Source organism: Eurypyga helias, unplaced genomic scaffold, assembly GCF_000690775.1.
Source record: "Eurypyga helias isolate BGI_N326 unplaced genomic scaffold, ASM69077v1 scaffold12916, whole genome shotgun sequence".
Classification (NCBI taxonomy): Eukaryota; Metazoa; Chordata; class Aves; order Eurypygiformes; family Eurypygidae; genus Eurypyga; species Eurypyga helias.
Window position 1 is genome coordinate 35629 of NW_010256091.1, and position 13064 is coordinate 48692.

General features: G+C 57.5%; 1 protein-coding gene across 1 annotated transcript in view; it reads left to right on the forward strand.

Annotated features, from left to right (window-relative positions):
* DRP2 (dystrophin related protein 2) overlaps window positions 1–11944 on the forward strand; it is a 15427-nt gene extending 3483 nt beyond the window's left edge. The window contains exons 5-21 of the mRNA XM_010153542.1: window positions 812–958; window positions 1467–1545; window positions 2711–2771; window positions 3144–3205; window positions 3483–3557; window positions 5651–5852; window positions 6039–6124; window positions 6831–6988; window positions 7127–7293; window positions 7602–7713; window positions 8090–8226; window positions 9055–9120; window positions 9858–9923; window positions 10218–10361; window positions 10960–11197; window positions 11336–11444; window positions 11808–11944. Coding sequence (XP_010151844.1) covers window positions 812–958; window positions 1467–1545; window positions 2711–2771; window positions 3144–3205; window positions 3483–3557; window positions 5651–5852; window positions 6039–6124; window positions 6831–6988; window positions 7127–7293; window positions 7602–7713; window positions 8090–8226; window positions 9055–9120; window positions 9858–9923; window positions 10218–10361; window positions 10960–11197; window positions 11336–11444; window positions 11808–11944 — 2046 coding nt within the window. The remainder of the gene's footprint in view (window positions 1–811; window positions 959–1466; window positions 1546–2710; window positions 2772–3143; window positions 3206–3482; window positions 3558–5650; window positions 5853–6038; window positions 6125–6830; window positions 6989–7126; window positions 7294–7601; window positions 7714–8089; window positions 8227–9054; window positions 9121–9857; window positions 9924–10217; window positions 10362–10959; window positions 11198–11335; window positions 11445–11807) is intronic.
* The last annotated feature ends 1120 nt before the right edge of the window (window positions 11945–13064 follow it).

Below are 13064 nucleotides of genomic sequence, written 5' to 3' on the forward strand. Positions count from 1 at the left end.
CCACGGCCGCACGCTCACTCCTCCTCCCAGTGGGACGGGGAGGAGAAAATACAAGGAAAGGCTGGTGGGTCAATACAAGGACAGGGAGGGGTCACTCGCCAGTTACAGTTTCAGCCAACTGCTCCGGCATGGGGTTCTCCCTGGGCTGCAGGGAGGTCTCTACTCCCCTGTGACCCTCCATGTCTGCAGGGCACAGCCTGCCCTCTCACCATGGGCTGCAGGGAACCTCTGCTCTGGGCACCTCCTCCTGCACTGACCTGGGGGTCTGCCTGCCTGTCTCCCAGGTCCCTCTCCTCTGTGGGTTCCACAGCAGGGGTTTTTTCCCTCCTAAGTATGTTATCCCAGAGGTGCTACCACTGTTGCTGATTGCCTCGGTCCAACCTGGAGCCAGGGAAGCTTCTAGCAGCCACTCCCGTAGCCCCACACCCCCCACTACCATAACCCAGCCACACAAACCCAATGCAGTCCCCGTGGAAGAGTCCAGGTCCCTCTCCTCTGTGGGTTCCACAGCAGGGGTTTTTTCCCTCCTAAGTATGTTATCCCAGAGGTGCTACCACTGTTGCTGATTGCCTCGGTCCAACCTGGAGCCAGGGAAGCTTCTAGCAGCCACTCCCGTAGCCCCACACCCCCCACTACCATAACCCAGCCACACAAACCCAATGCAGTCCCCGTGGAAGAGTTATTCAGCAGCATCTTGCCAGCCACTAGCCCACCCCAGCTTGTAGCAGAGGAATCGGATCCAAGTCCTGACCGCTCACCTGCTGCTTTTCCCTCTTCCCCCATGCCTGTTCCTGTGGGTACGGGACTCCAGCTGTTCAAAGAGGAGCTCTCCCCAATGAAGGATGGGGTGAAAGTGGTCAATGATCTCGCACACCAGCTTGCCATCTCAGATGTCCACCTCTCCATGGACAACTCCCGTACCCTGGAGCAGATCAACACCCGCTGGAAGCAGCTGCAGGTGGGAAGGAGTCAGGACCAAGCACTGCAAATCAACCACAGGGGCAGGGATGCTGGGGAAGGGCTGTCACTGCTGAGCTTCAGGGACAGTAAGGAGAGGCTTGGCATAGCAGGGGTGGTATAGCCAGGGTTCTGGAGGAGGAGAGCATCCACTCAGTGTGAGGAAAGTGGCTGGTAAATGCGTAGAGGTCTTGAGCAGGAAAAGGCAATGGGAGGAGCAAAGGATGCTCTCTCAGGAGAATCAGGATCTGTTGAGGTGGTCTGTAGTGGCTGTGGTTTTACTGATGTCTCTGAAAATATGGATACAGGTGAGCTGGGGATGCATCAGCCTGTGGGAGGAGGTGTAGGGGGCTGAGCGGGCTGGCGAATGCAAGCACCAAGACAGGCGAGGAAGGAAGAGGGCCTGCATGCTGGGGCATGTCTAAGTCCATCCACAAACCTTCCTGAATGTGACTTCAATCTGAAATGCCTGATAGGCTGCCACTGAATTCCTCTATCCCATTTTCCAGGCCTCCATAAACGAACGCCTGAAGCAGCTCCAAGATGCCCACCGGGACTTTGGACCAGGCTCCCAGCACTTCCTTTCCTGTATGTGAGCAGGTCCTCTTGGCTTCCCTCCGAGGCTGCCTCTGCAGAGTGGCTTAGCATGGGCTGTGGCACAGGAAAATGGGGCGCAGAGTCCTTTTGCAGAGCCCAGAGCCATGCTTGCAGCTAGAAAAGGGCCCAGGCCAGTGCCTGGTGGGTGCACAGGGACCAGAGCAGGAGGCATCTCCCAAAGTTAGCGTTGTGCTACCTCACCTCATGGGACCAAGGGTGGGACATGAGTATTCCCACAGAGCTGTGACACCCACAGCAGCTTCCAGGTGATGCTGGGACTGTGCCAGCCTCAGAGATTGGGTGAGCAAGACAACAGATGGCAGAAAAAGGCAGTCCCCCATATCCCGCGTTAGTCATTCGGAGGCCAAAAATGCGCACGTTAAGGAGGTTTTCACTCACGTGGCGAGGCAGAGGGATGCTGTTCCTACAGAGCTGAGCTGCTGTGAGCTGACAGCTCTCAGACCTGCAAAGAGTGGGCTCTAGAGTCTGAGGTCCATCCTCGGAAATGCTGAGGTCTCCAGATGTCCATGGGGTTTGTTGGCCTGTGTTTCTCTGCAGACCATGTCCTCCTATCTGAAAGGAAGAGTGACTTTTCCAGCTCCGTGAATTGATAAGCTGCCTGTGACAAGGGAAAATAGCTGAGGGTCATAAAAGGGCTTTCATCCTCCAGATAACAAACGTAGGGTGGCAGGCAACTGGTATGGGATGTATCCTCATCTTCCTGATATTCTGCAGCTGACACGGAGCACGAGTAATGGAAACAGCAGATGCTCTGTGTGTCTATGCCTGGCCATAACAGGCAGTGCCCTGGTGTGCCCAAATCCCAGCTGCTACGAGCCCTGTCTGCTGGTAACCACAGCATTGCCTTGGGCATCATCAAAAGCATCAGGAAGTGTCTCTTCTGAGTTCTGAGCTCAGCCAGATTCAGAGTCTCTGTCTCAAGTGGGGTGAGACGCCTCTAACAAGACCAGCAGTCTTGTGCCTCTCTCACAGGCAGCATCCGGTTGCTCGCCCCACCACCCCCAGCTGGTGATTTGGGGAGGGAGGCACAGCCTCTTCAGAGGCACCCACCAGCTGGCACATTCTGGGCTCTCATCAGAAACAGCACCAACCTAAGGGAGCGTTTGGTGTTGATCCGACATCTCTCTCCTTGCAGCCTCTGTCCAAGTCCCCTGGGAGCGAGCCATTTCCCCCAACAAAGTGCCATACTACATCAAGTGAGTGTGCTCCCAACCACAGCCCGTGGTCTTCTCTGGCCCCGTGGGAATGGGGATAAGGGTCTAATCAGGAGCGGGGGGCAGACGGGGCTGAGCACCCCCCTCCAGGCAGTGTGTGGCCCCGACCTGGCAGAGCCAGGCTGTCCCTGCCTGCCAAGGTGCCCCAGATGAGGGGGGGACATGGGGTGGAAGCAGGCAGGGATAGTTGGGACATCCTCCTGTGGGCATCCTCCATGCTGATGTGGGTGGGGAGGGTGCTCGCTGGGGTCTGCAGGCACTGGGGGACTCCATGGCTGGCCAGGTCCTTTTTTTAATCGCTCATGGCAGCTGCTTAATTCCCACCTTGACTCTTGGTTTCCATATTCCTTCCAGCCACCAGGCCCAGACAACCTGCTGGGACCACCCGAAGATGATGGAGTTGTACCAGACGCTGGGTAAGGAGGCTGCCACAAAACCACTGGAGCAGCACGTGACTTTGTGCAGGGTGGGCTGCTCTGTGAGATCCCCCCAGCCCACCGCCACCCCTCTGTGGCACAGGGACCCCCAGAGCAATGGGATGTGACCCCCTGCCAGGCTCTTCCCTTCCTCCTCCCGCACTCACTCTGCTTCTGCCTGTGGGTCTGATGTCTGGGGACTGCAGCGGCTGCTTCCTGCCCTGGAGATAAGGAGGTTGGGCTGCACTTTTACTCTTCTTTTCCTGTGTCATTGCAGCGGATTTGAACAACATCAAGTTCTCAGCGTATCGGACAGCAATGAAACTGCGACGGGTGCAAAAAGCGCTGCGATGTGAGTGTGGGAAGTGTTGCCCTCCTGCTGGGTCTCTCTCGATAAGGGTGTTCGACAGAAGCTTTTATCAGCACATGAAAGGCAGGAGCCCACCGGGACCGGTAGCTGAGGAGAGGGCTAGGAAGATGAGCCTGTGGAATGCTGAGCAAATCCACTTGCGAGGTGTCCGTGTCGGCGCCTTTATTCTCAGGCTTAGGGTGGAAATGATGCTAGGGCAGGGGTTAGTCAAAGGGATTTGAGAACAAAGTGGTCCAGCTCAGAGTTACAAAGCTGTGGGATCAGGCAGAGGCTCACACAGCAGCTCCAAGAGAACCTGGATAAGACATGGATGTAATTGAGAGCAGAAACCAGCCTTGCAGAGAGGGCTCCACTGCTGGAAGAGAAGGAAGGGAGCCATAAACCTGACTGCTGCACTGTTGGTAAAACTCCAGTTAAATGAGGATTAACAGCCAGGTGAATGTCTTGGGTCCCACACTTGGGCCACAACAACCCCCTGCAACACTCCAGGCTTGGGGATGAGGGGCTGGAAAGCTGCCCAGTGGGAAAGGACCTGGGGGTGCTGTTGACAGCGGCTGAATATGAGCCGGCAGCGTGCCCAGGTGGCCAACCTGGCCTGTATCAGGAAGGAGGACCAGGGCAGGGAGCATTCCCCTGTACTGGGGACTGGGTGAGGCCACACCTTGAATCCTGGGTTCAGTTTTGGGCCCCTCACTGCAAGACAGACATTGAGGTGCTGGAGCGTGTCCAGAGGAGGGAACGGAGCTGTGGAAGGGTCTGGAGCACAAGTCCTGTGAGGAGCAGCTGAGGGAGCTGGGGGTGTTCAGCCTGGAGAAGAGGAGGCTCAGGGAAGACCTCATCGCCCTGTATAACGTGTGGACGAGGTGCTCAGGGACATGGTTTAGCGGTGGCATGAGCAGTGTTGGGTTAGTGGTTGGACTTGATGACCTTAAAGGTCTTTTCCAACCTAAATGATTGTATGGTTCTATATATGCGATGTGACAGGAGCTCAACACAATGCATATCTCTCGGAGGGGCAGCTGCTCCTAGGAAATTGCTGAGGAGTTTCCAAGGGAATTGGCGAGCAAGCGGATAGGAATCTGATAGATGCAGCATCCTTGGCTGCTGGAGAGCTTTTGGCAAGGCCTCTTACCTAAGGCTCTGTCGTAATTAGACAGCTGCGGGATGAGGAAAACCCTGTCCTTAATTAATCATTCCTGATGGGAAAGAGCCACAGCCAAGCAGCAGTGGGGTCCCTGACAGACGTCTTGTGCTCCTTGACATCTTGTGCTCCTTGATGTCTTGCGAAAGGCCTGGAAGAAGGCAATGAGGGAGGGTGAGAGGAGGTTTGGTACTCAGGGGAGTTGAGCCCTGGCTGCAGAGCAGTTTTGTGGCACTGTGGTGACCCAGCTGTCCCATACCTGGGGACATTCAGGGCTGATGAATTGCAAATGAGGGAAAGCAGCAGTTAGCTTTCACTGCTCTGCAAAGGTGGTGAAAAAACAATGGAGCAGCAGCTGCGAAACACCAGGCATGGTGAGGAGAAGGGCAGACAGCAAAGCTGACTCCTCCTGGGGCCTTCTGCCCAGCCCAGCAATGACGTGGGAGAACATGAGTAAGTGCTTCTTACTCAAGACAAAGAGCAAGGAGGCTGCCCAGGCAGCTTTCCTGTGATGAGAGGTGTGGTGGGGTGAGTGGCCATGTAGGAAAAAGGCAGTGTGGGACATGGCAGAGCTATATGCCGTCATGGGCACCTGCGGCTCCGCACAGAGCCTTTCTGGGTAGAGTTGTCGTGGCCATGGCTGGCCACAGCAAGAAGGAAGGAAGGTCACACAGAATGGTGGCTCAAGTTGACTATAGGTGGAGATGTGGGTATTTTGGGAGGGGTTTATAGGTGGAGATGTGGGTATTTTGGAAGGGGTTTATAGGTGGAATGGCAGTTCTGGGAGTTGTGCCCATCCTGCCAGCATCTTCCCCACCTCACTAAGGCTGAGACTGCTCCAGGTCAGGGCAGGGTTGCATCTCCTTCCTTTTAGTTCTCACCTCTCCCATTTTCCTCCCTGCCTCCGTTCCCTCCGCTTGTGCTTTCTGCGCAGTGGACATGGTGACCCTGGCCACAGCCTTGGAGATCTTCAATGAGCACGACCTGCAGCCCAGTGACCGGGCAATGGACGTGGTGGAGGTCATCCACTGCCTGACTGCCCTCTACGAGCGGCTGGAGGAGGAGCGGGGCATCCTGGTGAACGTGCCACTCTGTGTGGACATGAGCCTGAACTGGCTGCTGAATGTCTTTGACAGGTACCGGTCCCTCAGTGTCCCCCTGAGCTGTGGGGCTGCCACGCTGTACTTCCAGCCGGCAGTGCTGCATAAAGGCCCTGGCCGCTAGCGAGGGGGCTGCCTGGCACGGGCTTGCCTTGCTGACCCCCCTGCTTAAAAAAAACCCTCCAGAACGTTCGCAGACCTATGCAATATCTCACCTTGCAGTGGCCGCAGCGGGAAGATGAGGGCTCTCTCCTTCAAGACGGGCATTGCATGTCTGTGCGGAACAGAGGTCAAGGAGAAGTTTCAGTGTGAGTCCCCCATCTCCCTCCCCCAGGGCCTGGTGGGGAGTAACCTGGGGAAAGTGGGAGCGCTTTTGTGCCCTGTCTTAGCCCTTCTTTGTGCAGAAAGAGCAGAGAAACAGGTTTCCTGCAGTCACCAATCTGCTAGCATTGCCACTTTTCCCTCTCTCCCCAAGCCTACGCTGCGCCAGCTGGGAGGCATTTTTGCACACTGACTGGTGCCACGCTGATCTTGCTTGCATGGCACTATAATGAACAGCACAGAGAAGGCAAACAGGCGACAGTTATCCAGTGCTTCCCAGGAGGAAAAAAACCTGGGGGTGCATGGCTGGGAAGCAGCTTTCAGACAAATTAAAGGAAGACCCTCTCCGTGCTGCATTTTAACTACAGTACCCTCTGCCATGGGACACTGCAGAGGGGTTAGCACAGGAAGCGCCAAGGGGGTTAATAAAGGGATTGGGCACATTCCCTGAGGCCAGGCTGGCTGTGAAAGAAGTAAGTAACCTCTGTCTCAAGAAGACTCTAAACTCCTGGTCGCAGGGAGCTGGAAGGATATTGGTGAAGTATTTTATCATGGCTCAGTTTTCCCCTTATTTGAGCTCCCCACCAGAGACAGGCAGCAGGGCACCTGGTCGGATCCCCGTGCTTGCATCCTGCCTGGAGTCAGGGCATCAGCCGTGTCTCCAACGGGGCTGTGTGTCCATCCCGCTGGCAGATCTCTTCAGCCAAGTGGCGAATGCCGGAGGACTGTGTGACCAGCGCCAGCTTGGCATCTTGCTCCATGAGGCCATCCAGGTCCCACGCCAGCTGGGGGAGGTGGCGGCGTTCGGGGGCAGCAACGTGGAGCCCAGCATCCGCAGCTGCTTCCGCTTTGTGAGTAGGGTGCTGTGGCCCGTGCCATCCCCCCTGCTGCAGCCGTGCTGGGGAGATGCTCCCAGAGGTGGCAAGGAGCTTACACCCCATCACAGCCAGGTCCTAGCTCTGAGCAGCTCCTTCCTCTCCCTACCGCAGAGCAACGGGAAGCCGGCCATCGAGGCATCCCAGTTCCTGGAGTGGGCCAACCTGGAGCCGCAGTCCATGGTGTGGCTGGCTGTGCTGCACCGGGTGACCATGGCTGAGCAGGTGAAGCACCAGACCAAGTGCTCTGTCTGCCGGCAGTGCCCCATCAAAGGCTTCAGGTAGGGGTTGCGATACGGGACCTTGGCCCCCAAGGGAAGTGCATGGGGTCCTGCAGGAGGGAACTAAATTTGATCTGTGCTGTGGGGGGAACCTGCAGTAGCAGTTGTTCGGGCAGGTCAGAGCAGAGGCCAGCGGAGGGGAAGAGCAGGATGCTTTTCAGAAAACTTTAGCCATCAGCACTAGGGGTTCAGTGGGGTGTGAGAGCAATGCAGAACACCTCTGTCTGCTGCTGAGCTCTTCTTGGGCTCCAAAATGATGAGGTTCTGTTGACTCTCACTGCCTCCCTATGGCCTCTTGATCCCTCCAGGTACCGGAGCCTGAAGCAGTTCAATGTGGATATTTGCCAGACTTGCTTCCTCACAGGGCGAGCCAGCAAGGGCAACAAGCTGCACTACCCCATCATGGAGTACTACACCCCGGTACGGAGCTGGGCGGGGAGAGTCTCGGCTCACAGCAGGTCTCCATCGAGGCAGCAGCCTTGTGATGTGATGGTGCAGCCCCAGAGGGGGATCCCTTTTGTGTTTGTGTTCCCCTCCACATGTTGGAGGTTGCCCGTGTCCTTGCTGTTCTGGGGCAAGTGGTGAGTGGGATGCATGGCATCCACTGATGCCCAGCTTGGCCTGTGCCAGGTCCCGCGACAGGCTGACAGAGCTGCCGTGTGTCCTCCTTGCTCCCTCAGTTGTGTCTGCCCCTGTGGAGCTTGTTCCCAGCCTGAAGGGACCTCTTTCCTGTGGATGCTGCCCTGTGGTCCCCCACTTTTTATTAAGCAACACCCTGGTGTTTGTGTCTCTGCAGACCACGTCCAGTGAGAACATGAGAGACTTCGCCACGACGCTGAAGAACAAGTTTCGGTCCAAGCAGTACTTCAGCAAGCACCCGCAGAGAGGTTACCTGCCCGTCCAGTCTGTGCTCGAGGCTGACTTCTCCGAGACGTGAGTTGGTGGTGTGGTTTAGACCCAGATGACAACTCAGCACCACACAGCCGCTTGCTCACTCCTTCCCCCATTGGGATGGGGAGGAGAAAATACAAGGAAAGGCTGGTGGGTCGAGACAAGGACAGGGAGGGGTCACTCGCCAATTACAGTTTCAGCCAACTGCTCCGGCATGGGGTACTCCCTGGGCTACAGGGGGGGTCTCTGCTCCCCGTGACCCTCCGTGTCTGCAGGGCACAGCCTGCCCTCTCACCATGGGCTGCAGGGAACCTCTGCTCTGGGCACCTCCTCCTGCACTGACCTGGGGGTCTGCCTGCATGTCTCCCACATCCCACTCCTCTCTCCTCCTTCTCCGCTTCCACTACTGGTTCTCTTTTTGTTTCCTGCTCTTAAATATGTCAATCACAGAGACAGTGACTGGCTTGTTGTGGCCAGAAGTGGGTCCGACTTGGAGCTGTGGGATCTTCTAGCAGCTTCTTACAAGAGCCACCCCTCTGCCACTCCCACTACCAACCCCCGCCAGCCCCCGCCAACCCAACACGGTTGGCTGGGCCCAGGCAGTGCCTTTTGACCCTGCCTGATACGTGGGCTCCATGGGTGGAAGCAGCATCTCAGCTGCGAGACAGGGCTCCTGTGGGAGGGCTGGGGGAGGAGGGGGCACTTGCTCTGGGGGTGCAAAGTCCTTGGAGGAGCAGAGATTTCGGTCTCCCTCTCTAGCCTGTCCCTGGCTCTTCTCATCGCAGGTGAGAGCAGGGCAGCCCCTCCAAGCCCTAGCTTTGAGCAAGGACTGCCAAGCCTTGCTGACCAGTGTGTGTGTGTTTCTTCCAGACCAGCCTCCTCCCCGATGTTACCGCATGCCGACACCCACTCCCGGATTGAGCACTTTGCCAGCAGGTATCACCAGTGGGCACTGCCATCACGCCAGGGCAAGGAGTGTGACTCCCATGGGTGTTGCGGGGTTTCGGGGCAGTCGTGTGGGGAGCTCCTGCTGCCCACAGCCCCCTCCGCACGTCCCAGCGTGCTGCCTGCGGGCAGAGGGTGGCTGCGGCAGGTGCCCTTGGGAAGAGCCAGCTGCAGAGCCAGGCAAACCTGCCTCCACCACTCTGCTCCTGCCTGGGACACGGCTGATGCCATGAAAACTGGCAGCAAACACCATGCGTTTGACAGCAGATGCCTTAGTGGTGCAGGAGCCTCCATGTACCCTCCTGCTCTTCCCGGTATAAGCTGCTGGTTGGATTGTCAACAGGCAGATGGATCCTTGTGTCTGTGCACTCACCAGTGCTGCTTGCACGCTTCCCATGGCTGCTGCCCCGTGGTCTGTAAGGCCTCTGCCCTCCCCGCGGGTGCAGGCACAGGGGACCCCAGGAGCACAGGGAGCCTGGAGCTCAGGCTGAGCCAGTGGTGTGGCAGCAGCCCCGTTATTCCAAAGGCTCTCACCCCAGAGCAGCAGTGTCTTTTGTTTTCTAAAAAGGCAAAACTCTCTGGAGTCCATCAAGAGGCGCAGCCTGGTGCAGGCCAGCTGTGAGACCCTGCTACAGAGCGGTCTTGCAGGGGCTGCCAGAACTAGGGTGCACTGAGCAGACACCCAGGGTGTCTCTGACTGTATCTCAATTTGTCTCTCTTCCCTCCAGGCTCGCAGAGATGGAAAGCCAGAACTGTTCCTTCTTCAATGACAGCCTGTCCCCTGATGATAGCCTGTGAGTTCTGCCTCCCTTCCCTCCTCCTCACCTCCTGCTCAGTCAGGGCTCCGGTGGCTCCATCCCTGCCTAGCCAGGGCACAGAAATGCTTTCCTTCCCAGCATCTTTGAGTCTGAGGCTCTTGGGCACCCCTGGCTATCCAGGGGTGCTCAGCCAATTTGAACTCTAGACCTGGAGCAGCCCGAACCAGCTCCCATATGAAACCACCTCCTTCCAGGCTGTCCTTCCCCAAGGACACAAATTCTGTGAGACTGATGTTCCTCACTAAGGTGTTTCTCCACCCGCTGCAACAGGGATGAGGACCAGTACCTCCTACGCCATTCCAGCCCCATCACCGACAGAGAGCCTGGGGGCAGCCAGCAGGTTCCGGGAAGCCTCAACATGGATGACAAGGGAGAGCTGGAGCGAATCCTGGCCCACTTAGAGGATGAAAACAGGTAGGGGCATAGGCAACTCTGAAAGTAGGGTTTATAGCCTAAGGGGAAGGGGCTGGAGAAGCCTGGCAGAGCTCAGCGTGGAGCCAGGGGAGAGCTGATGGGGATCGGAGGAGCTGAGTGGTCTGGTTTAGAAGGTGTCTGGGCTGAGCCCTAAAACCTTTATGGGAGCACTCTCCAAGGAAGGGAGAAGACCCTGTTCCCCCATCCCCAGAACCTGTTCCCTCCCTGAACCCCAAGCTGGTTGAAGTGAGCCCAGGGCACTGCTGTCTCTCTTGTCCCTCAGCCCCCCACAAACAGTGGCAGTGCTGCTCTGGGCCAGGGCAGCTCAGGAGGTGGTACTTTCCCTGCCCTTCTTCTCAGCCTCTTAGGGACGCAGTTTCACGTCTTTTTGTAACCTGCCTGAGTGGGGTAGATGCAGGCAAGACACCCTGTGATGCAGGGACACATCAAGGAGCTTTGGTCCTCAAGCTGCACACGTGGCAAAGCCTCCAGGGGCGTTTTGTCTCTGAGCGATGGGCTGTCCCCGCTGCGAAGCTGTCAGCGTTTCCAGCAGTCTCTGGAAAGGAGGGCAGCACCACTGACCTAGGCATCCTTTCAGGATCCTCCAGGGAGAGCTGAGACGTTTGAAATGGCAGCACGATGAGGCGGTGGAGTCTCCAACCTTAGCTACAAGCTCCCCTGAATCATTGCAAGACCCATGTAACGATGAGCTCCTGGCAGAAGCACGAATCCTCCGGCAGCACAAGAGCCGCCTGGAGACCCGCATGCAGATCCTGGAGGACCACAACAAGCAGCTGGAGTCCCAGCTGCACAGGCTGAGGGAGCTGCTGCTTCAGGTACTCTGAGCAAAGGTCTGGGGAAAGCCCATCCTTGGGGTGGGCTTTGCCGTATCACCTGGGGCAGTGGCAGAAAGGGATGGTCAGTTGGGGGAGAACAAGGACAGAGGATGGAGAAAACCCCCTTTCTCTCCATAGCCTCCAACAGAGTCAGATGGCAATGGTTCAGCAAAAAAAACTCCTCATCAGTCTGAAGGCAGCCAGGCGAAGAAGAAACAGCACAACACCCCTGACACCGAGGCTGCAGGTGAGGATTGGGATTCGGCTGAGCTCTTGGCCCCACTCCCTTGGTTCAGAGCTGCAGGGAGCTGCCTGCGCCCTGCCATCCCGCCGAGATGCTGGCTGGCAGGGCAGATGTCCTGACACCCTGCTCACACACTCCTCATCAGTCTGAAGGCAGCCAGGCGAAGAAGAAACAGCACAACACCCCTGACACCGAGGCTGCAGGTGAGGATTGGGATTCGGCTGAGCTCTTGGCCCCACTCCCTTGGTTCAGAGCTGCAGGGAGCTGCCTGCGCCCTGCCATCCCGCCGAGATGCTGGCTGGCAGGGCAGATGTCCTGACACCCTGCTCACACACTCCACCCCCCCTACCCTCTTTCCTGCTGCAGAGGAGGTGGAAGCCAAAACCCAGGAAGTCAGCATGTGTCTGGAGGACATCATGGAGAAGCTGCGGAGCGCCTTCCCCAACTCTCGAGGTACTCGAATGAAATCCTCCTCTCTGGCCTCTTACTGCTCCCTCAGATGAGGTTTTCCCCACAGAGCCCTGCCCCGATCCCAGCTTCCCTGCGACGGCTGATGCCCGGCAGCACCTACAGCCGAGAGCTCTGCTGCCACAGCGCTGCTGGGACCGGGGGGTGGCCGGGGTGCAGCGAGGATGAGCAGGAGGTTTCACACATGCGAGGAGAGGTGGTCAGAGCTGCCAAGAGTATGGACTGAGTAGATCCCCCCTTATGAACTGCAAGGCATCCTCCTGCCCTGCTCGGAACCCCGCACCCTATGGGGATCCCCACCGCAAAGACGGACAGACCTGACAGCATCGAATATTGCAGCGATCACCTTGAGCCACCTCCTGGCTTCATCCCTGTCCAGACCCTTATCCAGGAGAGTTCGATGTCCCAGTCACCTGGCGAGATGGAAGCAGTGGTGCAAGTTCGCCTACATGCTCGTGGATGGCTCTTCCCAGCAGGGACAGGGACTGGGGGATGTGTGTGTGGATGGCACTCTGCTCATCCAGGTCTTTCTGGCGTCCCTCTGTGCTCCAGCCTGGGAGCAGCACTCAGTCCCTCACCCATGCATGTGCCAGGGGGAGACTTTGCTTGGTGCCAGCACTAACATGATGCAGGGAAGAGCTTCCCTCTCTGCCTATGCGGACCCTCACCCACTTTCCGCCATCCCTGAGCAGGATCCTTCTGGCTCTGCAGCAGCTTTGTTCTAACCAGGTGGCTCTGGGTCCTGCTTTCCTGACCTCTCCATTTCTCTTTCAGGTATGACCTCCCTTATCTAACACCTCCTGTAAGCCAGAGGCTTTTCCTAACCAGCTACCTGGCTGCTTTCCTACCCCTCCTCTCCCTGCCATGCTCCCTGTGCTGCGGCAAACCTCACACAGACTCCCTCCGAGTTGGTCGTGCAGGATGCTTGCCAGCTCCAGAAGATCTCAGGGGAACATGGGTCATGCAGGAGCAGGACTGTGGGCTCCCCAGGAGGCTGGCTCGGTCACTTGGCCACAGTGTCCAAGCCAGGGTGGCAAGGTTCAGAAGGAAGAACTGAAGCAGTGAAAGCTGCCTGTCTCCCCTGGTGCCCTGGCTGCAGTCCTCAGGGGATGCAGAGCTCAGCATCCCGCTCCTCTTCAGTGGTACCCAGGGACC